Source organism: Halichoerus grypus, chromosome 5 (genome assembly GCF_964656455.1).
Source record: "Halichoerus grypus chromosome 5, mHalGry1.hap1.1, whole genome shotgun sequence".
NCBI classification, from domain to species: domain Eukaryota; kingdom Metazoa; phylum Chordata; class Mammalia; order Carnivora; family Phocidae; genus Halichoerus; species Halichoerus grypus.
In genome coordinates this window covers 34,529,435-34,548,607 of record NC_135716.1, presented here as the reverse complement: position 1 = coordinate 34,548,607, position 19,173 = coordinate 34,529,435, and the positions used below count along the sequence as shown (strand labels likewise).

Sequence of the window (19,173 nt, the reverse complement as noted above, 5' to 3'; positions counted from 1 at the left end):
AAAATTATTTATGATAAGTGCTGAGGGCACTGATATTTTTATGGCTCGTGGTATTACTGCCAAGTTGTTTTCTACAAGAATATCAAATGCAATGCCACCCCATCAGTGTCTGAAGTTGTTCTTTTTACCATAACCTCACCAGCACTAGGTTTTATGGTTTATATTCTTTTCTAATTTCACAGCAAAAAGGAGTACTTAACAAAAATTTGCACTGCATTACTATTAATTTTGAACACTGTTCCATACATTTGTATACTGTTGTCTTTTTACCACATTTTTGAATTTTTGTTTAGAATGAAAGGAGTTTCTGTTGTTAACGGAGTCATTTAAATCACCCCCAAAATTCCATGCCCCTTAGTGTACTGTTTAATTAAAGCTCATCAGTATTTAGGAGTTTGGGTGAATAAAATTATGGGAAACTAAGTCAGAAAACATTTTCATGTACTTGTATATAAACATCGAAAGAACTTACCAAAATATCTGCTGTACACTTGACTATAAGGCAATGAGTGAAACAGTCCAGCCGAATGGTGCCACTTTGCTGATTGAGGTAAACTTGCTCTTCTGGCAAAAGATGGCCTATCCTACTGCTGGCACTGAGACTTGAAGGGGAAGGAAAGACAATGCACTGTAGTCACCTATATTAACATGGGAAATACATAAATTTAAAACGTTTTTAATGAATACATACGGGTCTTTATTCTCCTGTGACCCAAACATAATCATAGATTTCAAAGCATTCCAGTCCTGTAGAACACGCTCCAATGCAAGCTGGGCAAACCTTGGGGGCTCTAAATCATGATCAGGCATATCTGAATCTAAAAAGAGAGAGAACTAGTGAGTAAGAGAGAAAAATGTAATGCTTCTCACATGCGTCTTCACTGTCAGACTCACCCACCTTCAGGACTGGCTGTTTTTCGGTTACGGTCCTCCCTGATCCGAGGAGGTCTGTACTGGCAGTGCTCTACCGTCTGCCTCGCGACCGTCTGCACTAAAAACAGCAAGAGGTGCTCTCCCCTGCAAAGTGGAACACCGTCGTGAGCAGGGAGACGGGGAGGGCTACTTAGATGTGCTGTGCTATTTCAATTTATGTCCTAAAAAATCCCACTTGCCTGCTGTTTGGCAGAGTGACCAGGTTAGTAGCAGTGAGCAGGCGATAAAGGAGATCAAGACGAGCAGACTTCTGTCCAGCAATTAGAGTTTTACATTTACATTTTTCCCAACAATCACAATAGGCTGTTGGTGACGTCCGTTTGAGTCTAGAAAGAATTCACACACAAGTATAAAAACTGAAATTTAAAAAAAACCACAGAGATCTCTATTGAAATTATGGAAGTATAACTTAGTGACACCAGATAGAACCCTTGTTAGTTTTTAAATGCAAAGTGTAATTCTTAAAGCATACTTAATTAGAGGGATTACTTAGTGGCATGAAGTCGATAAAGCAACTCTCATGAGAAGAGGGATCTTGTAATGACTTGGGTATAGTCACCTCCCTTGGAATGTCTTCCTTAATTCCCCATAGCCCCCATTCAGTGTAGATGGTCCTTCTATGGGCATCTAATAAACCCTAAAACCCTTAGGGGCAGGTGTTTCTTGCTTGTGTCCTCTCAAAGGACCCTGTTAGGACAAGGACTCTCTTGTCCACCACCCCCCAAGCACCTAGTGTGTGAAAGCACCTAGTAAGCAATCCATGAATAAACAGATTATCACTTTTAGCACAATAAACAGTTTAAAATAAGGAAAACAAACATATTAGCCAAAGTTCTTTTAATAAAAATCCTAAATAAGTACCAATGCAATATCTATAAACATTTTCTACTTGTCCTATATATTTCAAAGCAAAAAAGATGGCTTTTTACAAACCACTTCTCTGTTACCCATAACATCTACACGTATCTGTAGCACAGGTACAGCTGATGTCCCTGCTGAGACTCTGAGGCCCTGCAAATGTTCATGCTGGAGTATTTTACTGCTGCTCAAGTCCGCGAAAATTAACAAACTAGCCATGGTAACTCTATTGCTGGATGCAAGGTTATTATATTCACTTTAAGGAGTGAATAAACATACACCATGGTTCACTTAATACCTGCAGTGACGTCCTGCTAGCAGACCCTACTACAGGGGCCTGAGACTTTGGCTGGAGAATACAGACAAAAGCAAATGAAAAACATTTCAAAGTACATTCTCAATCAACAACCCTATTTTAATACATAAAGTAGTTTAAAGAGAACAACTTGACAAAACCTCATGCTTCCTTAATTAAGAAACAGAACATTATACTGTTAAAGATTATTTTAATACAGCAATATGAGTCTAAGCAATTTATAATATTAAAGAAAACTAGAATTGTACTCACTTGCAATCATGACCTTTATGACAAACCCTTGCACATTCTGTACAACAACAGAGTGACTCCAGCAAGCCACAAGTTCGACACTCAAAAATATCCTAAAATTTGAAGGATTTATTTTTTTAAAGAAGAATATATGTACATCTCATCATCATAATCATTTCTGGTATTTTCTGAAACAAGTCAATCACAACGAAAACAGAGCAAAACTAATGTGCTCTGTAAACAAAGAGTAATAAACGGGTACCACGGATACACATTTTATAATATTATATAAGTAGACATCAAATATTACCAGTAGGGCAAAAATAACTCATATCATCCCCCCAAAAAGGTATGATAGTTATAAAATCTATATCAAGAGCCATGGATCAGATTACACTAGAGTGAAGATTTCTAATTTTTGAGGTATCGCCTAACTAATTTAACGATCACCTCCTTTGCCTCACGTATTTAGGAATTAAATAAAAATTAATTTTTATAACTTAGAATAAAAGGAAATACTACAGTTAGAATTCCAGAGCTAAGAACTATAATGCAGTGATGGTGAAAGGAGAAAAAGGAAAAGAATACCTGAAGACAGCATAAATACAGGGAAATAAAAAACAGCTTACCTGGTTAATGTGCTCTGCTCCAGTCCATGTAAAACTGCAGGTATCATTACAACATAACACATATAAGGGTGAGTCATCAGGGTTGGTACCTGATGGGCAAACCATTCCCATAAATACATCTTCCTCTTTTTCACTTGAGGATACTTCAGCTAAAAAGATTAAGAACACGTAGTTCAGGTATCACGAAAGGCCTTAATCACAGCCATCTACTACTTTACTCAAATGCAAAAGCGCTAACATTTACACAGTATAAATAAAAAACTACTATATATTAATTTTAAAAATTGATATACAAGTCAATGTGCAAGAAATTCAGTCAATTCCCGTACAAAGAAAAAGCAAAGTGTAATTATATCATAACCACATGACAACAATACACCACACATCAGCTGAATACATAGCTCGACATTAGTAAAGTTCTAGCTCTATTTAACAAACTACAATCACAAAAATTTTATAGCCAGTATTTTAAACTATGTTAGTCTTTTATTTTTTTTTTTATTTTATTTTTTTAACTATGTTAGTCTTTTAAAGGCTGGACGGCAGGAACTGATATTCCTTACTGCATTCTATTAAGCAGGAATTACAAGTCAGAAGGAGGAAGAGTAAGACATCTGGCCTATTATTTCTATAAAATTTTATCACTACCACCAATTAACCACTGACAAGTTCTATCAGTAATCCATCTTTATTTTCAAAATATTGGTCGCTACATTATCCACTATGCAATTTTTTTTTTAATTTAAAAAATTATACCAGCTTTTTTGGTGGAAAGCTAGAAGACACAATACTTGGAAAAAATGCAAACATATGAATTTTACACACAAATGCACATGCACAAAAGAATAAGCTGATAGTTTCTACTCAATTATATCATTTCAAGACACAGAAATTAGGTTTGAATAATATTACATATGTAGAAGAGAATCTATTCAAATTAAAAAATAAGCAACTCTTTTAGGACCTGAAATGAATTACCTTTTGCAATTTTCTGGGCTGTTTCTAAGATGGTAATTGCAGCAGGATAAGCTCGGCCACTTACAGCTGACATAAACGGGGTCATCCCTCTTGCATCCCTAAAATGAGAACAATTATACATAAAAATATTAATAATCAGGGGCGCCTAGGTGGCTCAGTCGGTTAAGCGTCTGCCTTCGGCTCAGGTCATGGTCCCAGGGTCCTGGGATCGAGCCCCACATCGGGCTCCCTGCTCAGCGGGGAGCCTGCTTCTCCCTCTCCCTCTGCTGCTCCCCCTGCTTGTGTTCTCTCTCTCAATCACTCTCTCTCAAATAAATAAAATCTTAAAAAAAAAAAAAAATTATTTTCCTCCTTGATAAAAGAAATGGATGTTCATGATGAAACAAAAAAGTAGTTCTGCTGTATTAAATAATAATGTCCTACCAGTCAAAGAAAATCACTGGTGGTATTTTCTAGTTTCCTACTATCTCATTTAAGAAAGAAAGCCACCTCTCTAAGAATCCTTGTCCCTCTCAAACCATGCTCTCCTTTCTTGGCCTTAGTGACACTAAAGAATAGGTCATCAAGGGCTCTAGAGTCAAACTAATATTTTCTAGATGTGGGGATAGTAATAGCCTCTATCTCATACAACTATGATGAGGATTAAATCACTTATTACCTTAAAAGCTTTTAACACAATGCTTAGCAAATAAAATGTATTCAATAAATGTTACTTGTTATTATTATGTATTTTCTCTTAAAAAATGTACTTTCGATATTCTTCCCTGAATTTCTATTCCCTCCTGGATCCCACATTTCCCAAAATTTAGTCCTCAACCACCTGTGCTTCCCTCTCTGATCCACCAAAGCAAGTACCCCTTCTATGATGCTAACACAGTACCAACATCTGCACTTGCTTACTTGGTAAGTCTACTTAGGATTTCCCAGTGATACCTCACATTCAACATGTCTAACAACTAGAATCACCTTTCTCCCCAAACCTGCTCTCTACCTGACTTAGGTCAGCCAACAGCATCACTGTTTCTAGGAACTAAGATAAAAAACTGGGATTCTTCATGAAGTCTTCCCTTCTAAATCAATTTTTTGCTCTTGCATCTAATCCTTCTTTTCCATTTTCCAGTTCGGTTTATTGTAACACACATACTAAAGGCGACAGGTGGACGTAAAAACCAAAGCCTCAACTCCAGTCTCTACTCTTGCCTATTTAATCATTTTTTATGCAACCATCACATTATTATTCTTATAAACCCACTTTGATAATATTAGTCTAACCAAAACCATTATTCTGAGGGTTCAAGCCCAAAGAATAGAGAACAAAGTGGTGGCTTTAACCTAGTTTTTCACATTCACTGGCTACTGCTCTCTTCTAATCTTCCGCTTTCAATCAGGTGCATCACGGTTTCCTCAAGGATTCATACCTCTCCATTTCTATGTTGTTGCTCACTCTTCTCCCTACCTATTCCCCAAGCTTCATACGGTATACCTCTCTGCTCAGGTAAAAATGAGCTGGTTGAGAATGAAATCCTCTGCATCTTTACTAACCAGGATAATTTTACCAAAATTTACTTTCTTTAGCTTATATTATAAAAGCAAAATCCAACCACCCACACCTGGGACTGGAGGGAGGTGGGGGGGGGGAATCCTTAAATTGGAAATAATCAATTAATTCTCCTATATTAGAAATATAAAAAGGAAACAAAGGACCAATGTGAGAATTCCTACGCTTACCACCTAAAACGAAAAAGAACTTTGCCTTTCCTCCAATTTGTTTCAAAGCTGTCATCAATAATACAAGCTTATTAATAGAATGGCATATGGATTGTTTTCCCAGATAGGTTATGTATCTTCTCAGATAAAGGGTTGGGGGAGAGCAACTGCTGTTGAGGGCACTAAAATAAAGGACTGGTGAACTAGAAATGCACTGTAGAAATGCAAAACGGGTTAAAAAGAGCAAGGGGGGGGCTGGGTGGCTCAGTTGGTTAAGCATCTGACTTCGGCTCAGGTCATGATCTCGGAGTTCTGGGATCAAGCCCCGTGTAGGGCTCCGTGCTCAGTGGGGGGAGCCTGCTTGTCCCTTTACCTCTCCCTCTGTGCCCCCCCACTCATGCACACTCTAATTAAAAAAAATTTTAAGACAGTGTATTTATTTATTTGTCAGAGACAGAGAGAATACACGAAGGGTGGGGGGCAGAGGGAGAGGGAGAAGCAGACTCCCCGCTGAGCAGGGAGCCCGATACGGGGCTCGATCCCAGGACAATGGGATCATGACCTGAGCCGAAGGCAGACACTTAACCAACTAAGCCACCTAGGTGTCCCTCTAATAAAAAAGAAAAGAAGAGAAAAGAAAAGAAAGAAAAGGAAAGAAAAAGAAAGGAAGGAAGGAAGGAAGGAAAAGAAAAGAAAAAGGAAGGAAGGAAGGAAGGAAGGAAAGAACATACAACAAATTTTTAGATAACACCAAATGCCGGAGGAAATGAGACAAAATAATATCCTTAAAAACACCATAAATAGAAACTAAAACTGGTAAGTGAGAAAATAAAAAGAGAAAAAACTGATTTGTATATATATCATTTTTATCTATGCCTCAAACCACTAATAAATTAGTAAGCTGCTTCTGGAGTAATAATTTATTTCCAATTCAGTGACTTATTTTACTAGTGGGGCAGCCTTCATTAAAGTAATCAAAAGTTCATACATTGAGTCATTATGGCCTAAGGCCAATAAGCCTTAAACAAAAATTCCCTTGCCCTCAATAATGAAAAACTCAAAACACCTTCCTGTTCTTAAATAGGAAGAGGTAGCGTAAGAGTGATGACTGTGAGGCTCAATTCTGGAATCAAGAGAAAGACCACAGTTGGAATTCCAGCTGTGCCATGCACTAGCTTCGTGACCCTGGGCAGGTCAATTAACCTCTAAGACCATGACTTCAAATAGAAAATGGAACTACTATTACCTACTCCATGCTGCTATTGCTAGAAGGAGAAGAGTTAATACAAGTACAGTTTGGCACAGGTAAGAGCTAACTTTTATAAAAATGCTTATTATTATGAGTTTGTAAAGGAACATAAACAATCAGGCTGAAAGCAGAGCTATAATCTGTCAATGGCTAATGAGCATTTGCCACACAACACTTATCAAAAACTCTGCATCGTCTCATTGCGATTTTGCAAGCCAAAAAAGATGTCCAAAGAAACCATCAGAATCATCCACAGAGTTTTAGAATACAGATTCCAGGCCCCATCCCAGACCTACTCAGTCATACTTCTAGTGCAAAGCTTGGGGACAAATCTGTGTCATTTTTAAAGTTCTCCAGGTGACAGTGATAGAATTTATGAATTCACATTTGAGAATAACTATACTGTGATCTTTTAAACATATATATGTATCTCCTAATCAAGCTCCATAAAATTGGTTTGTATTTATTTAGTGTACATTGAATTATACCAGGAAAGGCCTTTCACTGAAGAGAGCTTGGTTAATTACAGAGGGAATACAATGCTAGATCCTGATTATTTTAAATTCACATAGGTAACTGTTGTCCATACATTGCAAGATCAACTTAAATAGTAAAAGGAGCTAAGCTAAATCTTTGTATCAAAAGTATATTAAACTTCTTACTTGGCAGAGAGGAGTTCTCGTAAATAGGGCTGCAATACAACACTGTCGCATAACAATTTTAATATAAAATGAGCATTGGCCTTTCGATCCTTGGATTCTACTACAGATGGCTCTGTGGAAGGACCTGTAATTAAGCAGATCCATTTGGTGACAAGAGTAAACAAGGCAGAGTAAAAGAATATTCTGGAGTAACATACCAAGTATCTATTAAATAAGCACCCGAAAAATATTCTACTATCAGTAATAAATTAATCATGTCATTATAGAGAATTTAAACACATTAACACATTTTACAACTCCCAACTGATGAAATGTATGTTCATACACATCACAATCTCACTGACATAATGGAGGATCTAATTCAGAGAATTAGATGTTTCTCAAGGCAAGGGAGTCCCCTCGAGAGAAGTGTGGACCTGGAGAAACCCGAACGCCCAGGCAGGTAAAACGGTACAGATTCTCACCGGGAATGGTGGAGGTGCTTGGTCCTTGACCGGTGCCAGTCGCGGCTGTGGTAAGAGATCCCACAGCAGGGGCCAGGATAAAATCAATGTCACCATCTTTCAGTAAACAGAACAGCAGGATGTACATCATTATAGGCAACATATCCCTAACATGTTCTCTTAACTGGCCTTAAGGCTTTTCTCTGCAAGCCAAAGGTCAAACTGGACAGAGATTTAAGTGGAAATTTGTTTCCCGAACTATAAGAGAAGGAATCCACTAGACCAATTATTGACTTCTTGTGAAGTATTACTAATTAGCTTCTTGCCAGTATGGAAATATATATTTCAATGAAATAGCTTCTAGAATTTTAAGTTTTAAGTTATATACCCCCAAACCAAATCTCTACAACTAAATTAGTTACAGTTTGCTCATTATACTACTTTTAAATACTTCAGATTTCTAAATAACCCATTAAAATGTTCAATTTCCTTTCTTTTAGGACCTTGTTTTTTTGTTAAACACTAAATAAAATAACAGATCTTACCAGGATCCATCGCAGGAGGGTCAGGAACCCAACTAGGGGGGGCTATGGGGGGTGAAACTGGATCCTGGTGGTCACTGGATGAAGCTCCAGCTTCATGTCTACCCAAACCAGCCGCTCTCAACGAACGTCTCATCATTTCCCGTAATCTCAAACTAGAAGAACATGGACAAAATTGGAGCTCACTACCATGGCTAAATGTGATGAAAAGGTGCACAGAACTTCTCATCAGAGATCAAAGTTTGTTCTATAAGCAAATACTCCAGGCAAGGGAAGTGAAGTACAAATGCCAATTCTGGAATCACAGAGTAAAGTCAGTGAGGGATAGAAATGAAACTGGGGGCACCCAGTTCAGCACTAAAACCACTATATTAAGCTCCCACACAAACTTAAGCACAGGGAACAAAACTTGCAGTAAAGATTAGAAAATAATCTTTCATACAGTTAAGGTAAATGAACAGCTGAATGTTAAGACAAAAAAAATTTCTGTCCCCTGTTTATAATCAGTAAGAATTAAGTTTAATAATAGACATCAGCAAACATACTGATTAGCACAAAACCGATATTGTTAACTCACTAAATAAAATCCCTTTGCTGTGATCTCAAAAGCAATTGAACTAATGTCCACACAATGAGTAGTTTTAAAACAAAGACCAATTTAGATTTATTTTTTATACCAAAAAAAAAAAAAAAAAAAGTTTTTTTTAACAGTACAACTTGCATCCCAAGGAAATTAATGAAACTGGAGCTTGTAAAATGTGTTGTTAGATTAATGTCTGGGCGTGATGTTTTTTTTCTCCTGCTATACAAGAAAAAAAAAAAAAATACTGCACAGGTGTGCACATCACTAAAAAGAAAAGGCAGCAATCACAAACACAGGCCTTGTTAGGGGAACTGCTAACTACCCGTATAAAATCTGTACCTCTGAACAAAAGCTTACAAAGCCTACAAAATTAACGTTACAAGCTAACGGCAATTAAGAGAGAGCACATAAGGCAAATCCCTTCCACCAGCCACAGTTTGAGAGTCTCTATATGAATAAAGACTAAAAATCCAATTATCAAAGGGCCAGGTACCACATAAGGGACTTCATTCTCCCATGCAGATTTAGTCCCAAAGACATGACATTTCTCTGATGTGAAAGACCTACCACCTTACCAGGTGAGCATTATATATCTACAAATAAGTAATTTATAAAGATTTTTATTAATGTTTGAATCTTCTAATTATAATTGTTGTGTAATCCGAGGGTAAATGTGGTTTTCCATATCGATACACTTTCCATTTATAAGGAATTCTTTTAAAAGCTTTTACAAAAATTTCTTTGAGAGGCTACTTTCAGGAACACATCTATTTTATAAAGCTTATGTATGATGATGTACCTCTAGGAACAGAAACATTCTTTGGAAGATTCTGCAAAGTAAATTTTAATGTCTCAATATATTAGTTATTATAGTATTCACTATCAAAAATTACCTACAGTTAATGTTTTTTTATGGTATCGATGTCTCCCCTCTCCCAATTTAGAAATCTGAGTTTAAGAGTTTTCAGAATATGGAGGGGAGCAGGGCACAGGGATTCTTTCAGTCGAGGTCACTTCTCTGTCCGAAGACCTCACACAGAGAGCAAGGCAGGCTCCTTACGAGGTAACAGCACACACCAGGGTGACTGTTCACACTGTGATGTTCCTAAATAATCTTAATTAAGCTCAACACAGACACTTGGTATCCTAGTGTATCTTACTCAAAACAGAGAGAGAGAGAGAGAGAGAGAGAGAGAGAATCAGTTTAGTGGGAGGCACTGCAAATAACCTGAAAATAAATGCATGTTCGGGGCCTATTAAAAAGGATGTTTACATCAGGGTCACAAACTCAATGCCTACTGGGCCCAGAAGGCAGTATCAAGTGAGGGAAGGGCAGTCGGCTCTAAGGAGTAGGGAGTAATGGCAAACTAGAGGCGTACATGCTTATCTAAAGGCATTCCAATTTTAAAGAAAAAAAATTTTCACAGTGCAGAGGCCAAAGAAAACATATGTGGGCTATTCTCCAACCTCTAGCTTAGAGTAGACTAACAATAAAATGAAGATAAACTGAGACCATAGTCTCATCTTGAACTTGCAAACTCCCAACTCTGTTGCTGTGATGTAGTCAATTCAATATTAAATGAGGGGGTCATTCCTTTGTCATTTTAAAAAATTGTCCTTAACCACTTTTCTTCATTAGGTCTTGGGAACATTTTTAAGTACAATGCCCAGCTCCTCATATAGATTCTTTAAAAACAAAAAACAAAAAACAAAAAAAAGAAAATTATTCTTCAAGATGTTGTACACAATTCATGAAGATTCACCTGTATCCTCAGTGGCTGAGGACAATACTGAGGAGATACCACCTTGGCTGCTAAGATTCAGAGTTTTGACATTTCTTCGTATAGGCTTGCCTGGAGTCATCGTATTTTCTGACAATATGGAAGAATTCAAGGATGATGTAATTTCCTCTTTGTAAGCACGTTATATCCATGCTACAGAAGCCTTAGAATCCAGTCATGTTCAAACATACCACTGTGACAAAAAAGCGAAGGTCATGTGTCTTCCAGATTAACAATCTCTAGAGTACATACACCTGCAATCAGATGCATCAATCAAGCTTTCCACTAAATCTGCCCTTTGTACTCAGGAACTATGAGTCACATAATAAAACTTCTGAGTCAAATCATCATCTGAAGACATTTAACAGTACTCCATTCAATATTGAAATTGCATCAGTTTTGAGCTTACAGCTCATGAATCCCAGCCTGCATACTCATCAAGGGGCATCGCCTAGAAAATCCATTGTAGGCTAGAGGAGGGTTTCACTTCAATGAAGCAGAGTCTGTGGACTTCCTACTGCCCGGCGTGGATAATAAGACTCCTGTGCTTTCATCTGTTCAACCGGCAGCCCTGAGTTTGAACTGGTTAAGAGCACTGCAGTGAAATCTTCGGCAAATGCCTCAAAGGAGCTTACTCTGCAAATTATTTCTGTGAGCAACACATCACCCACTCTTGAAGCTCCTTTTAGTCTTTGCCTTCAAAATAATCCTTACATGAAAAAAAGATGGCAGCACTGGCATTGGACCAACCATATCAGAGTCCAACTTGATCTGCACCTGTATTTTCCCTGAGGAAATGAAATACCTGAAATAATTCAGAAACTAATTTCTTCATGAAGAATTTAAGTTGTATTCCATTTTAGACCAAACACTTTATCTGCCTAGTGTAGTCCTAAACAAATAGCTGGTGATAATTTCCATTTTGTATAGTCTACATAAGGTCTTTGTACTGTTTTAAATTATAATTTGGTCACCCATAAATAGTTTGTGATAAATCTCACTTCAGGACATTTTTGAACCTGGGAAGCTATCAATTTTAGGAGAATCATTTTTAAAGGGAAAGCTGGATATGGAACAGAAAATAGGCAAAGAGAAGTCTTCATTTTAAGTAGACTTTACAAGCTATCACATTAGCACAGTGAGCAGTGCTTCCGTCAATGTTCTGTCAAGTGTCCAAGAACTCTGGCTCTCGTGTCTAATATAAACGTGCTTTTTCCTTCAGGAAAAAAAAACAAAAAACAAAAAACAAAACAACTATATCCTGAATTCTTTATATTCTTCATCTATTCAAACACCTAGTAATTTTTTATGTGTTATTAAGGTTTGTCCATCCCACAACCCAGAGAGCCTGAAAATTTAAAATAGCAACATTTACAATACACACCAGCCTTTCATTTCTTCCCAGATCATTAATACATCTGAGAAATTGACCTAAATAAGTAATCGGAAAATAAAAGATTGAAGTTCTTTCGATTATTGTTATTACTTGTTCTCCAACTAAAGAAAATAACTTCCTAGGAAACAAGAATGATAAACTTAAAACACATTCAAAGAACCAAGGTTGAACTACTTGTCTAAATTATCTCAAATTTTTGAAGCATCCTAGATCCTTCTGTTCTACACTTAAAATCTAATTAGATATTATCAGATCTTTTGCCCAGGGTGATATTGGAAGGAACAAAAACAAAGCAAAAGGACCCACCAATTCATGCATATGACAGGTAAGAGATAAATTTTTCTGTACTTGGATTCTGTTTCCGCCAATTAAACTTTCCTGGTAAAAATCACATTACCTTCGACTACTTGATGATCCAGCCCGATTACCTGGGCCATTACTTGAAACAACTGATATTGCATTTGCTATGGCCTCAACAGCAGAAAGCCTTTCTGCAAATGTATTTCTTTCAGAGCGCTCTGCTTCTGAAACATAAGAGAAGAAATTAGGATCAATTTAAATGCTAACTGCTATGTATTTTAGTGCTTTAATTTACATACTAGAGATAATGAATAGCTTAATTTTTTCCTCCTTGGAGCAACAGACACTTAAGACAGATTTAACTATGACCTTTAATATGTGAATTATTTCCTTATTCTGCCTTACTTTTCAACCCCTAAAGTGTAAAAAATAAGATTATTCATAAGTAGACTGAAATCTAGCTTTCACTACCAAGAAAGAAAAAGACCCACAATTCAGTACCTCAGTCTTTGCTTATATACTACTCATCCTCCTTTAACGACAAGGAAATAAAGGTTAGAAACTTGCAAACCAAAAAAAAAAAAAAAAAAAGAAAAAAAAAAGAAAGAAAAACCTGCAAAATCACTACTCAAAAATGTAGCTACCAGAGTATCATCGGCGGAATTTAGAATCAGGAAAAACATTATGAACCACACAACTGCACTTTAGGCTTGCAGATTTCCCCATTTAAGCAATTAAAACCTTTAGGGCAAAAAAGCGTGTTTTTCCAAAAACATCTCATAACTCACTAGGTTGTTTTTCCCTCTACATTCTGAAAATTGGGATAAAAGTTGCTTCAGTATAACTTGCCTTAACTAGCTAAATAATTCTCACGGTAATAAAAGTCATCGGCTATTATAAAATCAGTAAATCTCATTAAGTATTAGACATATGGTTTATATGTATCAGATAATATAACTCAAGACAACAACACACTGATAAAAAGGTATCTGCTTATGTTACATACTCATCCTAACAAGAGGATAGACATCTTTACCTTCTAAGAATGTTGAAACTCCTAGGTTTTACAAAACAAAGAAAAAGTACACACAAATTCTTCATAGTGATTTCCTTTTCTTTCCTTTAATAGTTGCTATATTTTCAAAACTACCTAAAATTCCTTTTAAAGACCTTGTTATAGTTCTTATTCTCACCCTCTTCTTCTTTAGTTTCCTTATTGCTGGTTGGAAAACAAACTGATACACAAGCATGCAAAATATTTCGGTTTCCATCACATCTGTGGCTGATGAATGTCTGTAGCATCTGGAGATTCTGCTCTAAAACCACCGCTTGCTCAAGATTCATAAGATATTGTCGACAGGCCTCATAGTCACAGCGGAGAATGTGCTGCATTAAGGTTTGTTTCTGTGCTCAGACAAATTAGGGAAAAAACTTCAATGAATTTGAATAGCATATTACACATGTCAAAAATTCCTCATTTTATAATTTCACACAATAATATAATCAGTTCTGAAAGTAAGTAGAGACAAGGTAGCCTGTCAAAGGAGTTAAAATTAAGGGTACCCTTTAAGCACAGTATACAACTGACAGGAATAGAAAAGGGTGGATAAATTTTCTGTAAAGGACCAGTAAGTATTTTCAGCTTTTGCAACTAACTCAACTCTGGCTGTGGCAGGAAAGCCACCATATACAATACACAAATGAGTGACAGTGACTGGATCTGGCCTGCAGTTCAGTTTGCCAACTCCTGGTTTATATTAGATCTTATGTAACTATTGAATTAGAATCCTATTAGTATTGTTAATCAGTTAAGCAAAGGGTATACGTTCTATATATTTCATATAGGCTTACTCATACCCTCTTATATTCATGAAAAGTTGTATCACATGTGGTACATGAAAACCAAAACCTTCAACTCCCCCAGAAATCATGACAGATGCAATCCCTCAGAGGTGACAACTAATGTACTTCACTGTCAAAGACATGGTAATATTAATAATTTACAGAACATTTCATTAACTACCTGAGAAACAGCATGCAATAGACTGAATATCTATGGCCCCCCAAATTCATATGTTGAAAGCTAATCTCCAGTGTAATGATATTTGGAGGTGGGACCTTTGAGAAAAGAGACAAGACTTCTCCCCTCCCACCACATAAGAATACATGGCTCTCTATGAAACAGCACTGGGCCCTCACCAGATGCCAAATCTGCCCACACCTTGATCTTGGACTTCCAGCCTCCAGAACTCTAAGAAATTTCTGTTGTTTATAAGCCAGTCTAATCTATAGCAACTTGAACAAATACACAGCATGAATAAATCAAGGAGTTCAAATGTACTTCTTTCAGAATGTAAAACTGTAGTTAAGGGATTTTTATGGACTAAATATAATGCATTGGTTCTGGAAAACAAGTAAATTTGTTCATTTTAACTAGAATTAAGAACTGGGAAAAGAGTGTGTGGAATACAAAGGGAAGAAGAAATATGTATTGGAACAACTTACCACCTCTCCCCCAAACTACTTAAATAACCTATCCCTTCCCCCAATCTTATGGAGAGGAGGCAAGGTAAAAGTGAGGGTTGGCGGGGGAGGAAGGACAAAAAAATACAGTTAAAAAAACATTTTCAGGGGTGCCTGGGTGGCTCAGTCGTTGAGCGTCTGCCTTCGGCTCAGGTCATGATCCCAGGGTCCTGGGATCGAGCCCCGCATCGGGCTCCCTGCTCGGCGGGAAGCCTGCTTCTCCCTCTCCCACTCCCCCTGCTTGTGTTCCCTCTCTCGCTGTGTCTCTCTCTTCAAATAAATAAATAAAATCTTTAAAAAAAAAACAAACCATTTTCAGTACCTGCCACATGTGCGACAGGCCATTCTGACCGTGGCACTAAGACACTGAGGTGAGCCCTTACACTGTAAGCTCCAGTTCCAGTCAAGCTACTCTGCTGCAGACTCTGTGACATAGAAGGTTTTCAAGCCCTCAGCCAGTCAGCTGGTTGGAAGCAGCTACAGGGAACTCTCATCTCCAACCCGCTCTACACGGGCTCTCACTCTGACAGTTATCAATACCACACTTACTGTGTTAAAAGCAAGAGTTTACTCGGCATCACTATATGTTGTATTCGTTACTTATTTATAGCAAAAGGCAGAGTGAATTCAGTGAAACATTTCTCGCAGGTCTACTGTGCACCAAGCCCAGCTCACTGCGGTACAAAGATAAATGATGGCACACTTTATCCCTACCCATGGGATGACGACACATTTTATCTTTACCCCTGAGATGCTGACAGAGTGCAGGGGTCACAGAATCAAATACCTACATAAGTATCCGAAGTAATACAAATGAATGGAGGAGGCTGGGGGTAAAGAGGTAACACAAACTGTATCATAAATAAAGGGCAACATTCAGAGCAATTAAGTATGGGGATCTGCAATAAGTTGGAGAAACCACATACAGCCTCTAAAGGGGGCACGCTAATGGCTGTTTGATGGCCTAATGTTTCCAGATCTTCCCATTTTTTAAGAACTGAAAATCTGGATTTTAAAGAAAAATCCGGTGATTTTTTAATGTTGGCAACCAATCAAGAATTTTAAAATGACACGAAGGTGATTTCTAGGGGTCAAGTTCAGGCCACAGCCACCTCCTTAACCATACCCCTACCAGTTTGGAACCTCTAGTCTAACAGGTTACAATCAAAACTAAACCAAGAATATGAATACCGTGTCTCTCAACAACAAGCTTACAGGTAGCTCTCAGGAGTACCTGGATTCAGACTATTTTAGATGCAATTCTAACAAGTTTGCTTTCACCTCCAACCTAATGGAGGGTAAGTAAGCCCCCATACCAAGTTCTATCTCCATTCTTTATAGAAAATCTCCTCACAAGAGTTGTCTGTTTTCTCCTTGGCCCACTCTAATCAGGCTTTCATCCCTGCTGTCAAGAATGACCCAGATGGAGCCAAATCCCCAGTCACGTTCCGTACTTGCCTGGCCTGGCCTATGGCATCACTGGACATGGGTGATCACTGCATCCTGCTTGACACATACTCGTCACCTGGCTTCCAAGACAGCACTCATTCTAGTTTTCCTCCAACCCCTGTGGATGCTGCTCCTTCTCAGTCTCTTATGCAGGTTCCTTTTAATCTCCCTGGACATTTAAATGCTGATACTAATCTCATGGCTCAGTCCTTAGGCCTCTTTTCTTCTCCATGACCTTGATAATCTCATTCAGTGTAATTCCTCTAGTATCACAGATGTACTGTCAGCTCCTAAGTCTAATTCTCCATCTTGCTCTGGGTCTTCAGACTTAACAGATCTAACTTTCCATTTACCACCTCCTCTTGGATATCTGATAGGCACCTTAAACTCTGCATGTCTAAAACCAAACTCCTGCTGTCTGCCCCTCCCCCCCCTCCCCCCCGGTCCCAAACCTGCTCCATCCCTAGTCTCCATCTCTATAAATGCCAACTTCATTCCTCCAAAACCTTTGGCCCTCTTGCTTCCTCTAGTTGACACCTATATTGAGCCATAAGCAAATCCTGTTGGCTCTACCATCAGCCGTATCTAGTATACCTAGAATCAAATCCCTTCTCCCTCGTAACTCCACCTCCTGGGCCAAGCCACCATCCCCTCCCACCTGGACCATTTGAATAGCCCCCCTCACAGGCCTCCCGACTTCCAAACTGCCCCCTAGTATTCTCAGCAGGTCAACAGTGATCCTTTGAAAATTCAAGTCAAATCAGGTCAAACTCTGCCCAAATTGCTCCAATAAGTTCTGGGGGTACTGCCTTTTCATCTAACAAACACCTCATCTGTAACATGTTCAAAACTAAACTCAGCCCTCTTCCGTCATCCCTTTTGTTCCTCCTACTATTTTTTCCTCTCCCCACCAACCACCAAAATCAGCTTTGTAATTCCTTCCTGCCATTTACTGCTGATGACCAGCACCAAATTTTAGAGCTTCTACTTCCTGAAGATCTCTTTGAATCCATCCCCTCTTCCTCATTTCCAAGAGTTCAAGCTTATTTCGTTTCTAACCTGGATAACTTCATGAGCCTTTTTGTCTGGTCTCTACAGCCAGTTTAAAAGCCTTCTCCTCCTAGCTGTCAGGGGAGAGCTCCCACCGCTTAGGTTAACGCACAAGGCACCCTGGTGCCTTTCTCCAGACTTTGCACTTGTTACTCACTGCCCCATATGCGCCCTATCTTCTGGTTCTATCAACAGAATGTACACGATCTCCCAACATACTGAGATTCATAAAGGCTGTTCTTAGTGCTAGGGATAACACCTCCCACCTTCAGTCTTCCTGTCTGACAATTCAAAGCTGTATTCAGGCATCACCTCCTCAGAGAAGCCTTCTCTCCAGTCACAGTTTGATTTATATGCCCCGCCCCCATGCTCCTACAACACTGTGCATGCCTTAAACACTTACACTGTCATCTTTGGTTCACTCATCTCTCTTGTCCTCATAGACTACTGCCACCTATATAGAGGGTTAACAAATAATCTATTCAAGAGGGTTAACAAATAATCTATTCAAGATTGTTTTCCCTAGATTCTAGCACTATCCTGTGATTAAAATGCCACATAGTTTCCAAAGTCAAGTTACCTCTACAGCCATGATGATAATAGCAGCCTTCTTTTTGATTGTTGAATTGGCAGGAAGATTTATTAAAGAATGTACACCCATTCCAAGACTACTAATAGGTGGAAGATCAAGCCAATCAGGATCCCTTATTCCTCCCATGCAATCTTTGGCCATTGGGTAGATAGTACCATTTCCATCTCGAAGAATAATAGGAGACTCCTACAAAAGAGGGAAAATAATAAAATTTGGCTCCCAATCAAAAATGCATCTTTGACTTTTACAAGAGGTATATTTATTTTCAAATCAGATTAGTTTATATTGACCAAATAAGAAATGCAGTATTAATTGTGCTTGATATTCTAAATTCTTCAAGAGTTTAATAACAAGCAAATTAGAGCCCAGCCCTAGGCTTTACAAAAATGTCAATGTTGTCCTACCAAATTTTAAAAGCAAAAATAAGCTCTGTACCTGTCCAGCAGTGAAAATGGCTACGTTCCTCTCGTTCTGACCAAGGAAAGCAATGCTGCTTGTAGGGAAATTATTCTCCTGTTCCGCTTTTCCTGTGGCAAGATCAAAGATACAGTACCGTACCCAATTTCCAGTCTTCAAAACAGCATGCACACCTTCAGAAAACATAAATGTTAAGAAAAAATGTTATACCACTTTAGTAATCTCTAATTAGTGCCTACCAAATTTTAACATCTCTGGTCACATTTGAAATGTAGATTCATTTTATTCTATAACATTACATACAAGGGACAAAAACTGCCAAACACCTCAAACCACTTTATCCTATATCCATTTACTACACAAGTATTAATAGGATATAAAGTATGCCAGTTGAGAAAGTTACAAAATCTTTACCTTTGGAATCCACATTCACTGCTAATATTTCTGTTTTTTCAGGTATACAGAGCTTTTTAGGAGTCCTCTGGAAACAGTCAGGAACTTTTGGTGTTCCACCGGTTTTGACGACCTACATGA

General features: G+C 38.1%; 1 protein-coding gene across 6 annotated transcripts in view; it reads right to left on the bottom strand.

The window, feature by feature from the left end:
- Window positions 1–19,173, bottom strand: part of UBR5 (ubiquitin protein ligase E3 component n-recognin 5) — a 136,874-nt gene that overhangs the window by 36,328 nt on the left and 81,373 nt on the right. For all 6 annotated transcript variants that reach the window (XR_013447754.1, XR_013447755.1, XM_078072160.1 and 3 more), the window contains exons 18-32: window positions 19,054–19,165; window positions 18,658–18,812; window positions 18,211–18,408; window positions 13,802–14,012; window positions 12,706–12,832; window positions 8,552–8,703; window positions 8,028–8,123; window positions 7,564–7,687; window positions 3,946–4,043; window positions 2,968–3,116; window positions 2,360–2,451; window positions 1,113–1,259; window positions 899–1,017; window positions 692–818; window positions 473–602 (exon numbers count right to left, since the gene is read on the bottom strand). Coding sequence is in view for 4 of the 6 variants with exons in the window: in XM_078072160.1 (XP_077928286.1) it covers window positions 473–602; window positions 692–818; window positions 899–1,017; window positions 1,113–1,259; window positions 2,360–2,451; window positions 2,968–3,116; window positions 3,946–4,043; window positions 7,564–7,687; window positions 8,028–8,123; window positions 8,552–8,703; window positions 12,706–12,832; window positions 13,802–14,012; window positions 18,211–18,408; window positions 18,658–18,812; window positions 19,054–19,165 (2,037 nt within the window). In the remaining 2 variants the exon portion in view is untranslated. The remainder of the gene's footprint in view (window positions 1–472; window positions 603–691; window positions 819–898; window positions 1,018–1,112; window positions 1,260–2,359; window positions 2,452–2,967; window positions 3,117–3,945; window positions 4,044–7,563; window positions 7,688–8,027; window positions 8,124–8,551; window positions 8,704–12,705; window positions 12,833–13,801; window positions 14,013–18,210; window positions 18,409–18,657; window positions 18,813–19,053; window positions 19,166–19,173) is intronic.